At 46.6% G+C, this 20,071-nt stretch overlaps 1 protein-coding gene across 4 annotated transcripts in view; it reads left to right on the top strand.

Annotated features, from left to right (window-relative positions):
* Positions 1-19,526, top strand: part of PDILT (protein disulfide isomerase like, testis expressed) — a 57,155-nt gene extending 37,629 nt beyond the window's left edge. For all 4 annotated transcript variants that reach the window (XM_017342475.3, XM_017342477.3, XM_051847834.2 and 1 more), the window contains 9 exons: positions 2,526-2,659; positions 4,811-4,948; positions 7,830-7,940; positions 8,025-8,150; positions 11,024-11,221; positions 12,844-12,964; positions 16,595-16,773; positions 18,122-18,214; positions 19,182-19,526. In XM_017342475.3, coding sequence (XP_017197964.1) covers positions 2,526-2,659; positions 4,811-4,948; positions 7,830-7,940; positions 8,025-8,150; positions 11,024-11,221; positions 12,844-12,964; positions 16,595-16,773; positions 18,122-18,214; positions 19,182-19,415 — 1,334 coding nt within the window. In that variant the 3' untranslated portion in view covers positions 19,416-19,526. The remainder of the gene's footprint in view (positions 1-2,525; positions 2,660-4,810; positions 4,949-7,829; positions 7,941-8,024; positions 8,151-11,023; positions 11,222-12,843; positions 12,965-16,594; positions 16,774-18,121; positions 18,215-19,181) is intronic.
* Positions 19,527-20,071: the final 545 nt, after the last annotated feature.

Here is a 20,071-nt window from a genome sequence, read left to right as displayed (position 1 = left end):
GCATTCATTCATCCTACAGCGATTTCTTGAACACCTAGTATGTGACAGGAATTATAGGAGCTATGGGGCACACATGGAATGCACTAGAAAAAATAATCATAATAATTTCAGAAAGTGGTAGACTCAGCAAGGAAGCAGAATGTGTCTGTCATAAGACCAAGAATGATTGGACAGTTAGGGGGTTGTGGAGAAAACCAAACTGAGACAGGGATAAGCAGCCACACTGAGAGATCAGAGGCAAGGGACGGGCGGGTGGAGGGGCCTGGCCAGGGCCAGAGCCTGGTGTGCGAGGAGATGACTCAAGGGAGGACAAGGCTGGAGGGTGAGGGTGACACAAAGTGAGGTTGGCATAAGGACTCTGAAGACCTGAAATTTCAACTCCTCTGGAGGGCTTTTGGTCACTTTTTAAATTTATTTTAAATATATTTTCAGAGTTTTTAAAGCAATTCTTTCTAGGGCGCTTACAGCATAATTTTGCCAAAAAAACTTCCTATGTTTTTTTTTTCATATGTGCTCATTTTTTCCTGAAGGATGAGTAGGACCACTGTGGAAACAAAAGCTAGCAAACTTGAGGGCTGAAACCTCAGAGGGAGGGGTAATGGCAGGGAATGGAGCAAAGGTCTGAGGGTGGCTCAGCCCCACCTCCCCACCCCCCATCCCTTGAAGCCACCACATCATCCTCATGGGAACTTCTGTTGACCTGATGCAGTCGTGGCTCTTAAAATGGCCTTTTCTGTTGAACGTGGCACCTGTTGAACGTGTCATATTCCGTTCCGCCGCGCATACAGCATGCCCCTAGGGACCCACGCCAGAGTTCCTTCCCAGTATCTCCAAACTGGAAACAAAGCAATGCCCATCAGCAGGGAACAGATCAGTGGCTTGTGGGATGGCACACAGTGGGACACTGCACAGCCATGGACATGGACCACCGAGTGTGTGGCAGCAAGGATGGATCCCTTGAACAAAGCAAAGCCCGCCCCAAAGGCACACACTGTGTGAAGTCCAGGCACAGGCAGGCTCACGCATGCCTTTTGAAGCTAGAATAGTGATTACCCTCGAGTGGAGGAGGGAGGGGACTGCCAAGGGGGCACACAGGGACTCCTGCAGGGCTGCTGGTGCTCTAAATCTTGATCTCAGTGGCAGTACACGAGTGTTCATTTGGGAAAAATCATCAAACTGTGCATTGTAATGCGTGTACCTTTCTATGTAGCAGTGCACTTACTTGGAAATACAAAGACGCTGAAAGTCAAGTCCTCTGCAGTTGATTTAGCACTCCAGAGTGCATCCATCAAGTCCATGAAGCAGTTTGTCCTGCTTAGGGCCTTTGCCAGGCTGCTTGCTCTGTTGTGAAGCCTTTTCTTTGCCTCTCTGGCCCTGCTTAAGTCCTGTGCATCCTTAAGTTTTCGGATCATACGTGATTTGCCCCAGGGAGACCTCCTTGACTTCACAGGCTCTTAGAGCTTTCCTTCTGGACACTTCCTCTGGGTGTGATCTTACACCGGTGTGTGAGTTACTCGGTGACTACCCTCTAACAGAATGAGAGCTTCACAACAGTGGCAAGGCATTTGATTCCCCTCACCATCATAACCCCAAGACCACGTGTGGCACTGGATACATAACAGGCACACAGTCCTCAGTGTTTGTCAAATGACTGAATGAGAGAAGGAATGAAGAGTGAGAGAGTGAAAAGCTCTGTGGATAAAGACCAAAGCTCCTTGCAACAAACACTGCTTTATCTCAATAACTCACTTAAAATGTTCCATTCTATCCTATAGCAGACATTAATAAAAATACTATTTTGAATTACTCTGTCATGTGAAACTGATTATCTTAGGATAGCACATGGCCATCTGTATATAGCCTTGTGTGCATTGCAGTGCACTGTTATATTTTCCCAGACATGGTGTACGTGTCCTAATTTGGGAGATGAAGACTTCTGAGTACTTGGAACCTCCTATAGGATAGCTGAGAAATGGAAGTCAGGATTCTATGACCTTAGAGGACATTTGAGTCTCAGCTGAGGGACTGGAGGCACAGAGGGAGCATGAAATTTTCCCAAGGTTGCAAAGCTAGCTGGTATTATTTATTTTTATTTATGTATTTTGAATAATGCATCTTTCCATCACCTTGGAGGGTGCATGACAAAAAGAGGCTGGAATATTTCCTCCTAGATCCGACCTCTAGGTTCATTTGTTGGCTCACTACAAGTTGAATTTTGGTTTCTTCACCTGCAAAATGCAGAGAGTAGGCTATCTGTCCTATAGGATTGTTGTGAAGACTTAACACTTGCAAAACACTCAGCAGAGGGTCTGGCCTTTAGTACCCAGGGTCAGTTAGCTGCTGTTAATGTCCACACCTTGGAACTTGAGGGAAAAGGGAATGGAGGAACTGAGCTTGATCCTCAAGAACAGGAGCTCAAGACAAGGTGCTTCTGTGCTTCTATTCATGAAACTTGGCACAGACAGACTTTGCTCCAGTTCAGCAGGAAACGTCTTTGGGATCCATTTCACTGTATCTCTCTCCAGGAGTGGTTGAATCAACTGCCTTGGTCGTTTGGTTGAGAAGACAGATAAGCCAGAAAGCATTTTTGTTCAACAACAGCCAGCAGGTGGCAGATTTTGTGAGCTCCAGACCCTTGGTTATCATCGGCTTCTTTCAGGTACTGGGGTCAGGAGGCGGGAGGAAGCTTTTGGACTGCTGAGAAGTACTGGGCTTGAGAGGAGGTGTAGGGAAAAAGACTTCCCCATGGGGCTTTCCCATACCCACCCAGTAATTTGGTTTTCTTGGAGAGCCCCACAGTTGAAATGGAAACTGAAGTGATAGGAGAAGCTATCTAGAAAGATGGACAGAAATAAAGAGAGAAGAGGGAGGGCGTTTGGTACAGCAGTTAAGATGTTGCTTGGAACACCTGTATTATCCCATCTCAGACCACCTAGGGTTGAGTTCTGGCTGTATTTCTGATTCCAGATCTGTGCTAATGCATACCCTGGGGGACAGAAGATGATGGCTCAAGTACTTGGGGACCCTGACTCACATGAGAGACTCACATTGAGTTCCATACTCCTAGCTGGGATCTGTCACAGCCCTAGCTGTTGCAAGCATGTGGAGAGCAAACCAATGAATGAAAGAGCGTTCTCTCTCTCTCTCTCTCGCCTTTCAAATAAATAAAAATAAGAAATGGAGAGAAGGAAGAGGAGACTGATACATTGATTTAATTGATTTTAATAGTATGACTAATCTCTCTGAGGATCTGTTTAGAACATCACAGAATAAATGATGTCTCACTTTCTAGATTGAGAGTCACTGCTTCCTGTGATTCTGACAGCCACTAGCCACACTTGGACTGTGCTACTCTCTCTTCCTAGTAGCTTGCCAAGCATACCTGTATATTAAAACCAATGACATAAGCCGGCACCATGGCTCACTAGGCTAATCCTCCGCCTTGCGGCGCCGGCACACCGGGTTCTAGTCCCGGTCGGGGTGCCGGATTCTGTCCCGGTTGCCCCTCTTCCAGGCCAGCTCTCTGCTGTGGCCAGGGAGTGCAGTGGAGGATGGCCTAAGTACTTGGGCCCTGCACCCCATGGGAGACCAGGATAAGTACCTGGCTCCTGCCATCAGATCAGCGCAGCGCACCGGCCGCAGCGGCCATTGGAGGGTGAACCAACGGCAAAGAAAGACCTTTCTCTCTGTCTCTCTTTCACTATCCACTCTGCCTGTCAAAACAACAACAACAACAAAAAACCAATGACACTTGATAAAACATGCACCCATTTGAAAATACCCCAACTCTCATCATAGGTGCAACAGGCAAGGTGTTTGGGGAAGGATATAAAAAACCTAGGTATGTAGTGAATTGTCTAATGATAGCTCTTTATTGATTTCATTTTGTGTATTTGCAAATTACTTTTAGAAAAAAATTCTCATGTATTTAATTCATTTAGTGTAAACTGATGACACTTCTTTCCTCAGTGAAAACCAGAACTTTGACATCATATTTCCACATGGTGGGAGTATGTGGCCCCCATTTCTTTCTTATTTATTATATTTATTTATTTATTTGAGAGGCTGAGAGACAATTAGAGACAGCTCCCATCTGCTGGCTCACTACCCAAATGCCCACAGTAGCTGAGACTGGGCTGGGGCTAACAGCAGGATGTGGGAACTCAATGCAGGTCTTCCACATGGGTGGCAGGAACTCAATTACGGGAGCCATCCCCACCTTATCCCAGCATCTGCATTAGCAGGAACCAAGAGTCAGGAGCCTGAGCCAGGAATCAAACCCAGGGACTCAGGTGTGAGACAAAACCATCTTAAGTGGTGTCTTAACTGTTAGGCCAAACTCCTGCCTGCTCTGCCCCATTGTCCCCCTTCTTTGAGAGTATTTTTAGTCCCAATTTTCTTTCAAGCTAAAGGATGAAGGCTGAAACTATAGCCATATCTTAATACAATGTTCACATTTAGTTACCTGTGGTCAAATCAATCCCCTCTTCTGAAGGCAGTTAAGGAATAAATGCTAAAAACGCCCATTCTCCAAATTAGAACAACCTATACTCTGATCATCAGAAAAAGCCAAGCTTATCAATTTTCTCCATTAATTTCAGAGGATTTGCCTTTATGGCTTTAGTCACAGTCAGAGAAGAGTTGTGGGTATGAAATATCCATGTTTGAAGATTTAGCTTACCCAGCAAAACCTCAGAACTTGGAAAGTGAAGAGAGACTGATTGGCCCCCATTTCCATCTTTCCATTTTTTTTTTTTTTCTTGGTTTTTGGTTTTCTACACAACTCTACCAAACATCTTGTCCCAAACAGGACTTGGAAGAAGAGGTAGCAGAGCTGTTCTACGATGTGATCAAAGACTTCCCAGAGCTGACTTTCGGGGTGATAAAAATCAAGAATGCCCTTGGGCGCTTCCACGTCACCCTGGACAGTGTCCTGGTGTTCAAAAAGGTAGCATTTCGTGTCTGTTGTAGGGAGGGAACATCTGGTTCAATGTAGGGGAAAATGCAGGGGCTTTGGGTGCAAAGTTCCCTCTCCTGTGAGCTAAGTGGCTTTAGGCTATAGTGCTGGCGTCTGAAATCAGTGTCCTGGTGTTTCTCTGGCTCTTTAAGCCACTGCCATTCTCCTTTCCTTAACCAGTGATTGTCACTCGTCAAGGCTCCTGGCCCCATGTTTCCCCATCCTGCCCTGCACCAGCAGTCACCATCTAGACACTGTGACTTATAGATACCCATGTCCAGAGACCTCTCCACTCTCCACTCCTTGGGGCCCAGCACCAGATGTCTTAGTGTGGCGAAGCTGAAGTCATGATCTCCTCTCCAAGGCCCCTTATGTGTTTTCTCTGTCTTAGTAAATTGTGCCACCACCTGTCCCATCCAGTTAAGCAAGCAGAAAATTCAGGCATCAGTATAATTCTTACCTCTTCCCTATTGATACTAGCCAATCAGTCACACCAGTCCTATTGATTTCTCCTTGTATCTACTACTACGTTCTGGATCAAGTGACTTTCATCTCCCATAGGTGATCCTACTGATCCGCTCTTGTCCTCTACAAAGCCAGCCTTCTGAATCTCACTGACCATAGCTGAGCATCACTTCTCCCCTTCTCTCTGAATCTTGCTAAGGGCCTCCTCAACACTCAAACCCTTAATGAGGCCCCTGGGGCCTTTCAGGTCTCAGTTCATGGAGTACCACCTTTTTTTTTTTTTTTTTTTTTTTTTTGATAGGCAGAGTGGACAGTGAGAGAGAGAGACAGAGAGAAAGGTCTTCCTTTGCCGTTGGTTCACCCTCCAATGGCTGCCGCGACTGGCGCGCTGCGGCTGGCACACCGTGCTGATCCGATGGCAGGAGCCAGGTACTTCTCCTGGTCTCCCATGGGGCACAGGGCCCAAGTACTCGGGCCATCCTCCACTGCACTCTCTGGCCACAGCAGAGAGCTGGCCTGGAAGAGGGGCCACCGGGACAGAATCTGGCGCCCCGACTGGTACTAGAACCCGGTGTGCTGGCTCCGCAAGGCGGAGGATTAGCCTAGTGAGCCGCAGCACCGGCCAATGGAGTACCACCTTTCCTTCCCTCTTTGGGATATAGACCTGAGCTGTCCAGTATGGCAGCATTAGTCACATGTGACTGGAGACTAGAGACTGTACTACTTGACATCACAGATTTGTAGATTATTTCCTTCATCACAGAAAATTCTGTTGCATGGTACCACTCTGGATCTGGTGATCTGGTCTTGGAACATGCCTGCCTTCTCCTCCGCACAAAGCCAAACATTTACAATAGCCATACTACTCACAGAGAATGCAGAGAGAGGTTAGGTTCCTCACACAAGGCCACACGTGAGGCAGGTGGAATGACGCCCAGGTGTGCCTGACTTTCAGAGAAGGTTCTGAGTCACTTTTTGTTTTTCTTGGACCCATGGAAATCATTGAAAGGTCTTAAGCAATAAAACAATCTGACTTGGATTTTCAAATGGGCCTGCATAGAGTCCAGAAATAGAGCCAAATAGAAATGGAAATTTAGTATATGAGAAAGATGGTAGTTTAGATGAGTGGAGAAAATATGTGTTACTGAGTGAGTAGCGTTGAGACAATTGTGTAGCCACGTGGAAGAAAACCTGAAGCCGGATCCATACGTCTTCCTTTACGCCAAATTAAATTCCAAGTAAAATTTTAGAATTTCTGCTGAATAAACCCCATCGCAAAATCAAAATCTCAATAGCAGACTTGAAAAACATATTGAGAGAGGTTTTGTGCCTTCCAGTGGGTAGGACTGCAAGTACTAGAGTCATTGCCTTGGTTGCAGTCCTGGCTAACCTTGGGCAAGTTACTTCACTAAGATAAGTTTATTTGAAAAATGAAGAAAATAATAGTATAAAGCTCAGTGAGACGTGGTGAGGCATAAACAAACCCGTGCATAGAACATGCCTAGAACCGTGGTGTAACAAAGCTCTTCAGTTAAAACTATTACTAGATCATTGTTGGGTATTTATCCAGAGAACAACTGGGGCTAGGAAGTGTTGAAGCAAGAAAATGCAAAAAGGACATGATCATATTTGGGCTCTAACACTGTCACTCTGACTGACATGAGGAGTGTGGACTGGAAGGGGGCAAGGGCAGAGGTTGGAAGGCCATAGAAGATCCCGACAGGAGTTCAGGTTTGTGCCAGGGTGGGCTTAGTAGAAATGAAGTGCAGGAGATGGAAGAGGAAATAGGTGATGGTCGCTTGTTTCTCTTTCCCCACCGACTTTGATCCTGTGCACAGAGAATTATATCATTCCTGTACTAGTTCAGTTCCTCCTGAGAGGCCATTGGCAAGCAAGACTAGAAATGTAAAATATATCTTAGGAAGAATGCCTCAGCAGTAAAACAGGAATCCAGGGGAGAACTTGAGAGCCACCAGAGCCTGATGAAGGTCAGACTCTTTGGAAGGAAGGCAGGTTGGTGGGGGTGGCTTTGACTGCAATGGAGTTCTAAGAAACTTATTCAAGTCCCCACTTCCCAAGCATGGACTCCCCTGAATACCACCCTGAGCCATTGACTGACAGCTCGGGCCCAGCACAAATATTTTTGAGGGATTTCAGACACAACAGTTTAGGCTGACAGTCAGTTGTACTCCTTGTGATTGTAGATCTAGATTTTCATACCCATATTCCACCCATAGGTTAATCTGTCCAGCTGTTTGTATTTATTAAGTACTTGGGTTATGGATTACACCTGCCACCATTCCTCAGCGTTATCCTTTTATCCAGTGGGAAAATTGCTATGCATATTTGTTAAGTGCTTGTATAATGGAAGCTACCTCCCTCCAGTTTTTCTCTTCTTATGTCCAAGGGGAAAGTCGTGAACCGCCAAGAGCTTATTAATGATAGTACCAACAAATATGACCTCAATCAAGTCATCAAACAGCACCTTACAGATTTGGTGATTGAATACAACACGGAGGTCAGTGAGCCAGGGATCCCCTTGGAGAGGGGAGCTGGGACAGCTGTATGTATCTAAAATAACAAGTCTTCCTTGCCATTTCAGAATAAGGACTTGATTTATGAATTGCACATCCTGAATCACATGCTGCTCTTTGCCTCCAAAAGTGCTGAGTCATTTGGTCTCATCATCCAGCACTATAAGCTGGCATCAAAGGAGTTCCAAAACAAGGTTTGTAGAATACGCCCTGGCTCTTTGGGGCTCCTGGGTGGGAAACCAAGTCTTGCAGACTCTGAGGCCATTTGCCTGTCCTACTTATTATAAATGAAGTTAGGAAGTATTTGTATACCAAGTTCCTAATTTGCATACCATGGCCATATTATTTACTACTTAATTTTAAATCAGATTCCTCTATTCTTTCTGCACAATCTAACTCTCTCTCTCTCTGTCTTTCTCTCTCTGCCAAACCTGTGATCCTTCTTTCCTCATCTTTTTTAATATGCCTGCTGTGGGAACGTGATGGTTTTGCTGCTTCTCTGATGGCTCTTGCTCTGCTCACTGTGGGTGAGTGCAGTGTGGTTGCCTTTGGCTTGGAAGTGAGGGGAGGAAAGGTCACGCCTGCTTGAGGTCATGGAGGAGCCCGAAGATGTGCTCCAGCATGGATTGTCTGGCAAATTATTGATGAGATTGTGGTCTTTTAAAGAAAATTAGTTATTTAAAAAAATTGTATGAGAGACAGGGAGTGTGGAGGAGGAGAGAGAGAGAAAGGAAGAGCGCTTCCACCTGTTGATTGACTCAAATGCCTGCTACAGCCGAGAGTGGGCTGGGGTCAAACCTGGAAGCCAAGAACTCAATCCAGGTCTCCCTCATGCAGAACAGAAACTCAGTCATTTGAGCCACCGCCTGCTGCCTTTCAAGGGTGCACATTAGTAGGAACCAAGTCAGGAGTCAGAGCTGAGATGGGGCCCCACACACTCCGATATGGAATGCAGGCATCTCAACCGCTGGGCCAAACACCTGCCCCAGTTTCTGGGCTTTGCCATGGCACAGACCTGACTTTGAATTCTCTGCCTCTTACAAGCTATGTTATCTTGGTGAACTTCTTAATCTAATCCTGTCTCTTCGTGCGCAAAACAGAGAGTTATAGTAAGAATTAGAAAACCTATAGTGTGGCCATGAGCAAAAGTACAGTAAACTGTGCCTCTTCTTATTGAAGTTGCCATTGCATTCATTAGAAACAAAAGGGTTTCTCCTAAATTCTACTGATGATTAATACAGTTACCACCAACTGGGCCATAGAGACTGTATACCGATTTTCCTTTATTTTTATGAGAAATATAATGGCAGGTTTTTTCTTTTGAAGAAAATTATTCTGAAATTAAACAAAAACAATTAGAAACTTTGAACCCTAAAAGAAACAGGGTAAAGCCACTCAAAAATGAACATATTTCATGTCTATATGGCATTCCAAATACATTGCTTTCCAAAAAGATGCTTCCAAACCACAGAAATACCTCTTGTAAATATATTGTCTGTTTTCAACTTTACACTTTAATATTTTGGATATAATTAAATTGATTTCAATCTGGCTGCTTTCTCTCCATTTCTCCTATGGTATAGTAGTCAATATGTAACCATATTTTCTTCCAGGTTTTTCTTTTTAATGCTTTAATTTAGCTGGAATTTATTCTGGCATTGACTGAGAGATGAGGTTAAAATCTTGTTTCCTCTAATGTGTGAGCTTCTCAATGATTCCCTTTATTGATTATGATCCATTTTAGCACCAAAGATAAAAACAGCTGGACTGATATTGTTCCAGTAGGATGCACCCCATAGCTTTTCTTGTTCACTTCAGTGCTCCGGGGCTCAGCAGGTCAGAGAGAGCCAATATTTCTCGAAAGTGTACAAAGATGGTTTAATGGGACCACCTCATTTTTCAGTCTCCCTGGCACCTGCACGAGCACTTTGTGGGGCCTTTATCTGCTGATGAAAGAATGACCTGCAAGAACGTGACACCAGGTGTCTCCAGTGGCCTCCGCCTCCTCTGCCTTCTTCCGCTCTTGGTGCCATCAGAGTGACATTTCCAAATCAGCATCGCGTCCTTCTCTGGCTTGCTTTCCTCCAGTGACCTTCCATTGTGTTCACACTGAACCCAAGCCCCTTGCTGGACTTGTGACCTCACTGTCATAGTCTCCGACCTCCCAGTACTCACACTGGCCTTTATTCCTAGAACATTCTAAGCTCTTTCTGTTTGGTCCCCCACCCCCACCCCCACCACGCCTTTGCATAGACAGCTTCTACTGCCTGGATCATGGCTCCTTGACTTGTGACTCATCACCCAGGTCCCAGCAAAACGTCACCTCCTCAGATTCTCCTCCTGACCCCTCTATGTAATGTTGAGCCCCTCCCTGCTCCTTCTCTGTGCATTATTCTCTATTACATCACCTTGTCTTATTGTCTAACTGGCACTCATTGCCATCTGAATTTATTAGCTTGTTTAACTTGTTTGTTGTCTGCTTTTTCTACTAGAATAATAAACTCAGTGTGGCATGGATTTTGTGTGCTTTGGGCAGTGTTGTATCCCCAGTGCTTAGTAAAATGGCTAACACGTGGCAGGCACTCCATGAGTATTTGTTGACTGAAGGAGTGAGCAGAGTCATGGATTTCCTCGACAGTCGTTTTGAAGGGTAGGAAGCGTTGGCACATGTTGAATGTTTCCTACCAGTCAGAAACTGAGCTAAGCTTTTACATGCCCTGTCGTATTTAATTCTCACAGCAACCCTACAAGGTAGGTACTTTTACAGTCACCCTTTTACAGATAAGGAAACTGAGGCACAGGTGAACATTCAGGACCTTCTGAGGTCCTCAAGTTGTGCCAGTGGTTCATGTCATAAGGATGAGGAATCCTGGCTGGCGGCTGCAACCTGACTTTGTATTTGGGGACAGGTGTGCACCTGCCCAAAGGAAAGCAGTTTTTATTCGATCTTTGTTTCAGAAGTGCTCCATAGACCTGCCCTTTGCATTCTGTCAGCCCTCAGCTTCCCAGCAGTTCTTCCCCCTTGGTAAAGAATCCAGAGAGATAAAGATTTTGTTTGATCTGGCAGATCCTTTTCATCCTTGTGGATGCTGATGAACATAGAAACAGACGTGTGTTAGAATACTTCCAGCTCTCAGAAGTCAATATCCCATGTGTTCAAATCCTCAACTTAAGCTCAGATGCCAGATACAAAATGCCTTCGGATGACATAACCTACCAAAACCTCAAGAAATTTGGCCGCAACTTCCTGAGCAAAAATGCCAAGGTGAGTTTGTTCTTGGACAAGATTGATTCCAAACCTCAGTAGCATCTCTTTCTTAGAATTTTTGGCTTTGGCCACCTGAATGGAGAGGCAGAACAAACTTCAGCCTCGTGGTTTAGCATGAGGGATTTCCCCCCATTTCCTCATCTCAAATTGATCCAATTTTTTACCCATTCTGGGCCTCTAATTCTGCCATTAATTCTTTAGTTGCAAAATACAGGTATTTCTTTGGAAGAATTTCCAACTGAAATGCAGGCTCTCAGGAGAGCTAATTTATTCTTTGAAAGAAGGCTCTTCTAAGTCTCTGATGTGAAAGATCTGCTTGTACAGGGTAGATAGGTACCTGCATTAGGGAGGAGGAAGGAGTAGAACACAAGACAGGATTTAGCCTCAAAGGCTTTAGGGACATTTGGGTGAGTGGGGTGAGTAAGGAGAGGTTCAAGAAAGATAACCACACAACACATCATCACACACTGGTCAGCTCCTGCTGTAGCCTCAGCTACCCTGATGAGTAAGTGGAACACGTTTTTCATTTTCCAAACTAGAATGATTCGGGAAAGAAAGGGGACATTCTTTAAAAATATCCTGGGACAACAGGAGTAGGTAGAGGCTCTCCAGGCAAGCCACAATCTGAGATCCCCTTACCTCCAAGTGCTTCTATTGCCTTCTGTCCATTCCCAGCAACACAGCATTTTTTTTTTTAAGATTTGTTTTATTTATTTGAAAGACAGAGTTACAGAGAGAGGTAGAGACAGAGAGAGAGATCTTCCATCCAATGGTTCACTCCCCAGGTGGCCACAACGGTCGGAGCTGAGCTGATCCGAAGTCAGGAGCCAGGAGCTTCTTCCAGGTCTCCCATGTGGGTCCAGGGGCCAAAGGACTTGGGCCATCTTCTACTGCTTTCACAGGCTATAGCAGAGAGCTGGATCGGAAGAAGAGCAGCCAGGACTCGAACCAGTGCCCATATGGGATGCCAGTGCTTCAGGCCAGGGCTTTAACCTGCTGTGCCACAGCGTCGGCCCCATGCAACACAGTATTCCCTGCAGCCTTCTCAAACTGTTGTTTTCTTAGGCACAAGATCGGTATCCCTCACCAGAGAAAGAAGGGAGAGTAAGAAGCAGGAGTTGGGGAGACCTTCTAGGCAGGGAAAACTGCATAAACAAAGGCCCCAGCGGGGAGGGATTTTAGCTCTTTAGGTAAACTGAAGACTGGTGTGTGGCTGAAGGAAGGAAGTGGTAGGATGGGAATGGGTATGGGGAGACTGGAAGGAACCAGAGTGTGTTAAAGATTTTATAGGTCTTAGAAGTGACCTTGGTCTTGATTCCCAGATTAATTGGAGGCAGCATTAAAAAAAAAAAACTAATTAAGATGCTAATGACATGAATCCCACTCTCATCTGAGAATCCCAAGAACCATGGTCTCCACCTTAGCCCTCTGGTCCCAACCTGCCCTAGCCCATCCAAAGCTGCCATGGAGCCCATGTTCCATCTCAGCATTTCAAACTCTGCCCCAAGGCTCTTGTGGATGAACAAAGGAAACCTGTCATTTCTTCCTGTCGGAATGGAACATTCCCAAATTTGAACCCATTTCTGCCAGCTGTTAGAACTCTCAAATTTTCTTCCTAGAAACATCTATCCAGTGAAGAGATTCCAAAATACTGGGACCAAGGGCCAGTTAAGCAGCTGGTGGGGAAGAACTTCAACTTGGTCGTCTTTGACAAGGAAAGGGACGTGTTTGTGATGTTCTGTAAGTACCTCACGGAGGTAACAGGAGGCTGTGGGCTCCAACACTACTTAGCAAGAGTTGCTTGTGAATTCCTGGTCACTATAATCTTTAAAACCCATCAATGCACCACACCAAAGCTGGTCTTCACACACCTGAAGAGATCAGACCAAGATGCCTTATAACTTTGTCCCTGGAAGTCTAACTCTTGGAATATACAGAATGCCTTTCATACAATCAGGGCCTATCTCTATTTCTCACAATAATCTGGTTGATGATTAATAATGTTTGATCAGATGCTGCATCGTGTTAGGCTTCACCCTGAGCCACTATTACCTTATCTCATTTAATTCTCACAACATTCTTATTGCTCCCACTTGAGAGATGACTAAATAGAGTCGCAAGGAGCTGAAAAAAACCTTCCCAGAAATACACAGCCCAAAGGTGCCAAACTGGGGATTGAACCTGGGCAGAATGACTGTTGCACCTCCACTTGTAGCTACTTCTGGGTGTTGTGACTTAGCAACAGCCCATATGAGGTGGGGACTCAAATCCTTCATGTCAGGGACCTAGCACAATGTCTGGTATATTATAAGCACTTGATAAATGACAATGCTTATTGCTGCTATTATTACTAACATTGTAATTATTGTCAGAGCTCACCTAAGTATTATTGCCCCTTTCCCACTGTTTCTGATTTATGTGTGAGAGCCAAGGCCAGAGACATTCTTGCTCACCCTGAGACACAGAGGAAGGAGACAGAACAGTACTTCAGATCACTCTGATTTCAAAGGCAGAGCTGCCTTTTCATGAGTACTTTCGATGAGCCAGACATGAGTTTGCTGTTGATGCACCTGCTGTTGTGTGTTGTGTAACAAGCCCAGGAGGAAGTTATAGCGCCTCTTGCCATGATACAGATTAGGGAAACCTGCCTCAGAGAGGTCATTTACCTTACCTGGGGTCACACAGTTACTGCAAGGCAAAAGTTCAAAGCGAGCTCTGTGCTATCACTGGATTGCATCATGTGGTTCTTTGAAAATCCTACAGAAATGGACTTTTGTCCACAGAACGAGGTGTTGGCTGAATCACTGCAATCTCCTGGCCCTGAATGAGAGACCCGGAGTGGCCTTTCTGTACTCCCCTGACACCAGAGTTCTGAGAATGCCCCTGTGGTCCTGAGAAAGGCAAATGCAACCTCATTTTCTTGGAAGCAGGGCTGTCAGATGGGCCCCCTGGGGCTGCTGCCATTATGTCCCCCCATGCACCCGCCCCTGCTCATACCAAGGGCCTGCCGGGCTCCAGGAGGGCTGCCGAGGGTGCTGGCAGCAGGTTTGGCCAAGAAGCCCTTGATCTGTAAGTGGGACATGATCATCCAAAGGCAGAATGTTGCGGGCCTCAGAGGCCATTCCTCTCTGAAACATGGGGCTCCAAGCTTAATGGAAGGGTGAGCAAACAAGGTGTGATTTGGAGCTCATCTCTGGTTTCTCTCCAGAAGGCCAAGTACCTGGGAAAGACTCACATCTCAAAGAACTTTCTGCAAGGAAGTCAGGCATCCCCTATCTAGGGGTACTTGAACTTGTCACATTTCTTGAGCTCACCTCTTCACTTCTGGGTGTGTACTCCTCCACCAGTATTGTGTCATAGTATGGCACTTCAAAAGTCCACAGGTTAAAAGATAAGTTTATTTTGGTAAGAAAATGCTGAGATCTATTTACAGTTTTTCATGGTATGCATTTTTCAAGAACTTTGAAAGACCCCTCATATGCATGGATTTCAAACTTTTGTACCAAAATAAACTCCTTTGATTTATTTGTTTGTTTGAGAGAGGCAGAGGCAGAGAGAGAGAGGTCTTCCATTCACTGGTTCATTCCCCAGAGAGCCACAACGGCCCAAGCTGGGTCGATCCGAAGTCAGCTTTTTCTGGGTCTCCCACACAGGTGCAGGGGCTGAAGGACTTGGGCCATCTTCTACTGCTTTCTCAGGCCACAGCAGAGAGCTAAATTGGAAGTGGAGCAGCTGAGACTGGAACCAATGCCCAAATGGGATGCAGGCACTGCAAGTGGCAGCTTTGCTTGCTACACCACAGTGCCAGCCCGCAAAATAAACTTCTCTTTAACATTTTTAAAATATGTATCTATTTGAGAGACAGAGGAGGAGAGAGAGACAGACAAAGCACTCCTGCCTGCTGGCCCACATCCAGAATGCTCACAACAGCCTTGGGGTCTGAAGCTGGGAGCCGGGAACTCAGTGCACATATCCCGTGTGGGTGGCAGGTGCAGACTCCTTGGGTCCACACCAGCGGGAAGCTGAGCTGAGCATGGAACTCGGGCACTCTGTAATGAATGGGAGTAGGTATCCTGATCAATGGCCTGCCCATGGCTGGCACCGCAGCTCAATAGGCTAATCCTCTGCCTGTGGCGCCGGCACCCTGGGTTCTAGTCCCAGTCGGGGTGCCGGATTCTGTCCCGGTTGCTCCTCTTCCTGTCCAGCTCTCTGCTGTGGCCCAGGAGTGCAGTGGAGGATGGCCCAAGTCCTTGGGCCCTGCACCCGCATGGGAGACCAGGGGAAGCACCTGGCTCCTGGCTTCGGATCAGCGTGGTGCGCCAGCCGCAGCGGCTATTGGGAGGTGAACCAACGGAAAAGGAAGACCTTTCTCTCTGTCTCTCTCTCTGTTCATTCTGCCTGTCAAAAAAAAAAAAAAAAAAAAAAGGCCTACCAATTAGGCCAAACACCTACCCCACACCAAAGCACCTACCCCACACCAAAGCAATCTGTCTTTTGGTTCTGTTTTTTTGTGATCTTTCTGAAGTTACATTTATTGTATTGTATTGGTAGTACAGTGGTCACAAGTCAAAGCAAATCACCCTTCCTCTGTTTAATCACTAGATGACCTTGGGCGAGTAGCTTTAACCTTTGGTGGAACACCCCTGTGAGTAACACACATGCATACACACGCACGGTTTTTGGCAGAACATGAAGAATCCATTTATCATACTATTTTATGGTTTTCTTCAGCTAAAGTGGAACACTATGTTCAAAGAAGGGAGTGACAAATAGAAGAAAATGTTAACATCCTAAAAGTGTTAGTGGCTGAGTGTCAGGGGACCCAGGCCATGTTAAAAAAGTGTATTTAATAATGATCAGGTACTATGGCTGAAATGACAAAATAATATATAATTAGGCCGGCGCCACGGCTCAATAGGCTAATCCTCCGCCTAGCGGCGCCGGCACACCGGGTTCTAGTCCCGGTCGGGGCGCCGGATTCTGTCCCGGTTGCCCCTCTTCCAGGCCAGCCCTCTGCTGTGGCCAGGGAGTGCAGTGGAGGATGGCCCAGGTGCTTGGGCCCTGCACCCCATGGGAGGCCAGGAAAAGCACCTGGCTCCTGGCTCCTGCCATCAGATCAGCGCGGTGCGCCGGCCGCAGCGCGCCGGCCGCGGCGGCCATTGGAGGGTGAACCAACGGCAAAGGAAGACCTTTCTCTCTGTCTCTCTCTCTCACTGTCCACTCTGCCTGTCAAAAAAAAAAATAAATAAATAAATAAAAAACAAAATAATATATAATTAAAAGAAAGATGGGGTGCAGCCTGCCAAGCAGCAGTGCCGTGAGTAGCCTGTGGTATCAGCATGGGCCTGAGCAATGGTCTTTTTCCTGCAGATGCCCCCTGGTCGGAGAAGTGTAGGGTGCTGTTTCCCCTGCTGGAGGAGCTCGGCATCAAATATCAAAACCACTCCACAATCACCATTGCCAAGCTCGACATCACAGCCAACGACATTCAGCTCTCGCCGATGGACCGGTACCCGTTCTTCCGGCTTTTCCCTACTGACTCTGAACAAGTGAGCAGCTCTTGAGGGGGTACATGGCTGAACCTGCTATTGTGTTATAATCAGGGACTCAGTTTTTCCCTACCTTTAATCAAACCATTTCATTCTCAGTCCCAACCCTGTTACCCTCTCATATTCAAGTCCAAAGAGTATTTTTCAAGCAGCTTCCACCAAAGTTCTAAGATTTACTATAATTGGGTACCCTTGCTCATCATTCACCCAATCACTGTAGCCAAATGGATGTGGGTGTTTTGAAAGGTCAGGAATGGGTTCCATGGTTTCCTCTAGGACTGGCACTAAGCTCCATACCCATGGAGTAAGGGTAGGGATGCTATAGAACAAGGTTGGGGGAATCTCCACATGCATGTTGTGAGTAGGGCATTTTAGAAGACGGATGGATGTGTAAGAGAGACAAAGGGTGTTGTCACACACTGGGATGGTAGTCATCAACCACCAGCAGCGATGATGGAACACTTTGCCATATGAAGAGTGTCAGTCAAGGAAGTGTGATCTGGGTCCCTGCACCGAGTGTGGGGAGCCGTCATCCTGGGCAAGTCCTCCACTGAATGCAGCTATCATTGGGGAAAGACAGCTTCTGAGGACAGATGTAGCTGGGGGTCATCGTGCAAACAGGGGACTTCAATCAGATGGCAGGAGAGGCCAGGAACTATAGGTAGGGAGTAAACAGGAACAAAAAGGTGGGCAGAGGGATGACCCAAGCACTGCAAGGGAGAAGCCATTCTCCTGGTGCATCGGAAAATGAGGCTGGATTGAGAGGAGGAGGCTGAGTCATTGTCCTTAAGTTACCTGAAAGGGAGTTTAGATAACCAGTGGGCAGTAAGTAGCCTCGTATCCTTCCAAAAGACTAAAGTAGGAAAGGGAACGAGTGGTGATGGAAACGCTGAGCCTGTGAAGATGCTGGGCGAGATTACAGCTATTCTAATAGTCATCATATGAAAATAATCGCAAATGCATATGGTACTCGCTGTGAGCCACGTTTTAAATGCTCTGCGGATACTAAGTCAATCCTTGAAACACGATGAGATACTGTTGTCTCCATGTCAGAAGTGGGGAAACGGTGTCAGAAAAGTTAAGCAGCTGGACCCCACTGCTAAGTAATGCAACCGGGGACAAGGGCTTGGTAGTGTGACTCCGTCGTGCATGCTACATTCCAGCCATACAGTGAAGGAATTTTTATTATCCTCCTAGAGCCACGGCAGTGGAGGCTCAGAGAGGTGAAGGAATCTGCTCAGTAGACCCAGGTTGCTGGGAATCTGATGCTCAGTTTCCCCATGCAGCCACTCACAAGTATTTGGCAGGAGGAGGCTCTCATCCTGACCCCGTTCCACTTTCTTCCTAGGCTGTTAAGTATGATGGAGAACACACCATGAAAGGCTTTTCTGCCTTCCTGGAAAGCCAAGTCAAGACCAGGGCTGAAGAGGAAGTGGAGGAGGTAAGAGCCAGCAGCCCCCGGGATTATTCTGTCTCAGAATGACCAGGAACTCAGTGGACTAGAACAGAGAGTGCCAAGAGTTCCAACATCTCATGCTTTCTAGAGATTACCGGTCCAGTTTGGGTGCTCTTATTGGCCATTGCTATCTGAAGTGCACTCACCACAAGGAGGCGGAAATGGTAGACACGGTGGAGAGGGCGCAGCCTCTGAAGGGGCACAGCTGCGAAGGCTGCTTCCTGGCTGCTTTCCTGATGTAGAAACCAGAGGTCTCGGCGAGATTCCACCCTCTGGCATTGTCCTACTAATGGATGAGACCACAGTCTCCATTTTCCCCTAGCCACGCCTCGGTGCTGCCATCTGCTGGAAGGTGCATTTGTATTGCTTAGGACCCTGCATTGCAAATATTAGATACTCTTCTTCAGTGGGCATAAGTAATGGGAACTGGTCCCTCTTAATTGGTAGAATAGCAGGGCACTAGTGGATCCAGGAGCTCAGACCAACTTTGTATCTACCATCTAGGTTTCCTTCCCTGTTGGCATCATTCGCTAGGAGTTACAGTAGTTACCCCCATAGCTCCGAAGTAATATCTTCCCAACTGAGAAAGTAGTCTAAGCGCATGTCCTGCAACAGGTCTCAGTAGCTAAGCCTGGGTCCCCTGCCCAGTTGTGCAGCTGGGAGGGAGACAGCCACATCTGTGGACTTAGAGTAGGGAAAGGGTGGTTTCTTCCTCTTAGAAGGGCCCATCCACACTTTGGCACTTCACCATCCAAGCCAAATGGATTTTTAGAAATTTGAACTTATTTGAAAGACAGGCTGGTTCTCTCTGGGCACCAGAGAGAAAAAGTAGGAAAAGGCCTTGGCAATGACAATCACAATTATCACATATTTTGTCTCCTTTCTTTATTGTTCATGTATTAGACTCCTTATCTCTTCCGTCCTTCTCTTCTTCCCACGTTTGCTTTTTTAGCTGTTGCCTCTTGATCAGAATGGAGTGATAGAAGAGGAGGCATTGGCTAAGGAGGTGGAGGTGCCTTTGGTGGAGGCAGAGTTGCCGGAGCAGCAATTGCATGAGCTGCAGAACATGACTACGCTGGAAGAGCCAGCTGGGCAGAAGGAAACAGCTGAGGTAGAGGAGGAAGTGGCCATGCCAGAGGGCCCTCCAAGCCAAGAGAAGAAACCCACAGTCAAGGAAGAACTTTAGCTTCTCCGAAGCTAGGGAGGAAGGGACCCAGAGTATATCTTCTCCAACAAACTATATACCGTTGGCTGGGGTGGGAGGGGGTTGGATAATAAAAACCCTGAATGTCCTTGAGCCTGGTTGAGTCGTTCCCTCTGTTTCCCAATTGGTGATGCCTTAGGAGGGTTGTGTGTCCTTAGGGGCATTTATCCCACAGCATGGCTGGAGGCCATAGTTTAGATCCCAGGCACTCTCACTCCAGGGGCTGTGCACTGAACCACTGTGCTGCCACCTCCTACCAGACTGGGAATGCCAGAGTTTGGCTAAAACTTTCCAACGAGGCAGATTGACTTGTTTAAGGTACATTTTGGCACAGCAAGAAAAGAGATCCGCCTCATACCTATCCCCAGACTACTTTTACATCTCAGTAAGTAACTCTCTTCTTTCCTTCCTCTATCATAAAAGTGATTTATGGATCTGTGACTCCACCCACTTCCATCCCAGTGACTCCACCCACTGCAACCCCTCTCCACTGAATGGCCCACCACTCCTCAGCCACACAAGTCTTACAATTGATCTCTTTGCAGCCTCTCTAGACTCTCGCCACCCCAGTACTCTATTCACAGAACATCTGGGATGATCTTAAAAACCCATAGCCATGAGTACTTGCAACTCTACCT

This window comes from Oryctolagus cuniculus, chromosome 19 (genome assembly GCF_964237555.1).
Source record: "Oryctolagus cuniculus chromosome 19, mOryCun1.1, whole genome shotgun sequence".
Taxonomy (NCBI): domain Eukaryota; kingdom Metazoa; phylum Chordata; class Mammalia; order Lagomorpha; family Leporidae; genus Oryctolagus; species Oryctolagus cuniculus.
The sequence above is the reverse complement of the archived record's forward strand: the minus strand, read 5'-3'. Positions and strand labels throughout refer to the sequence as shown.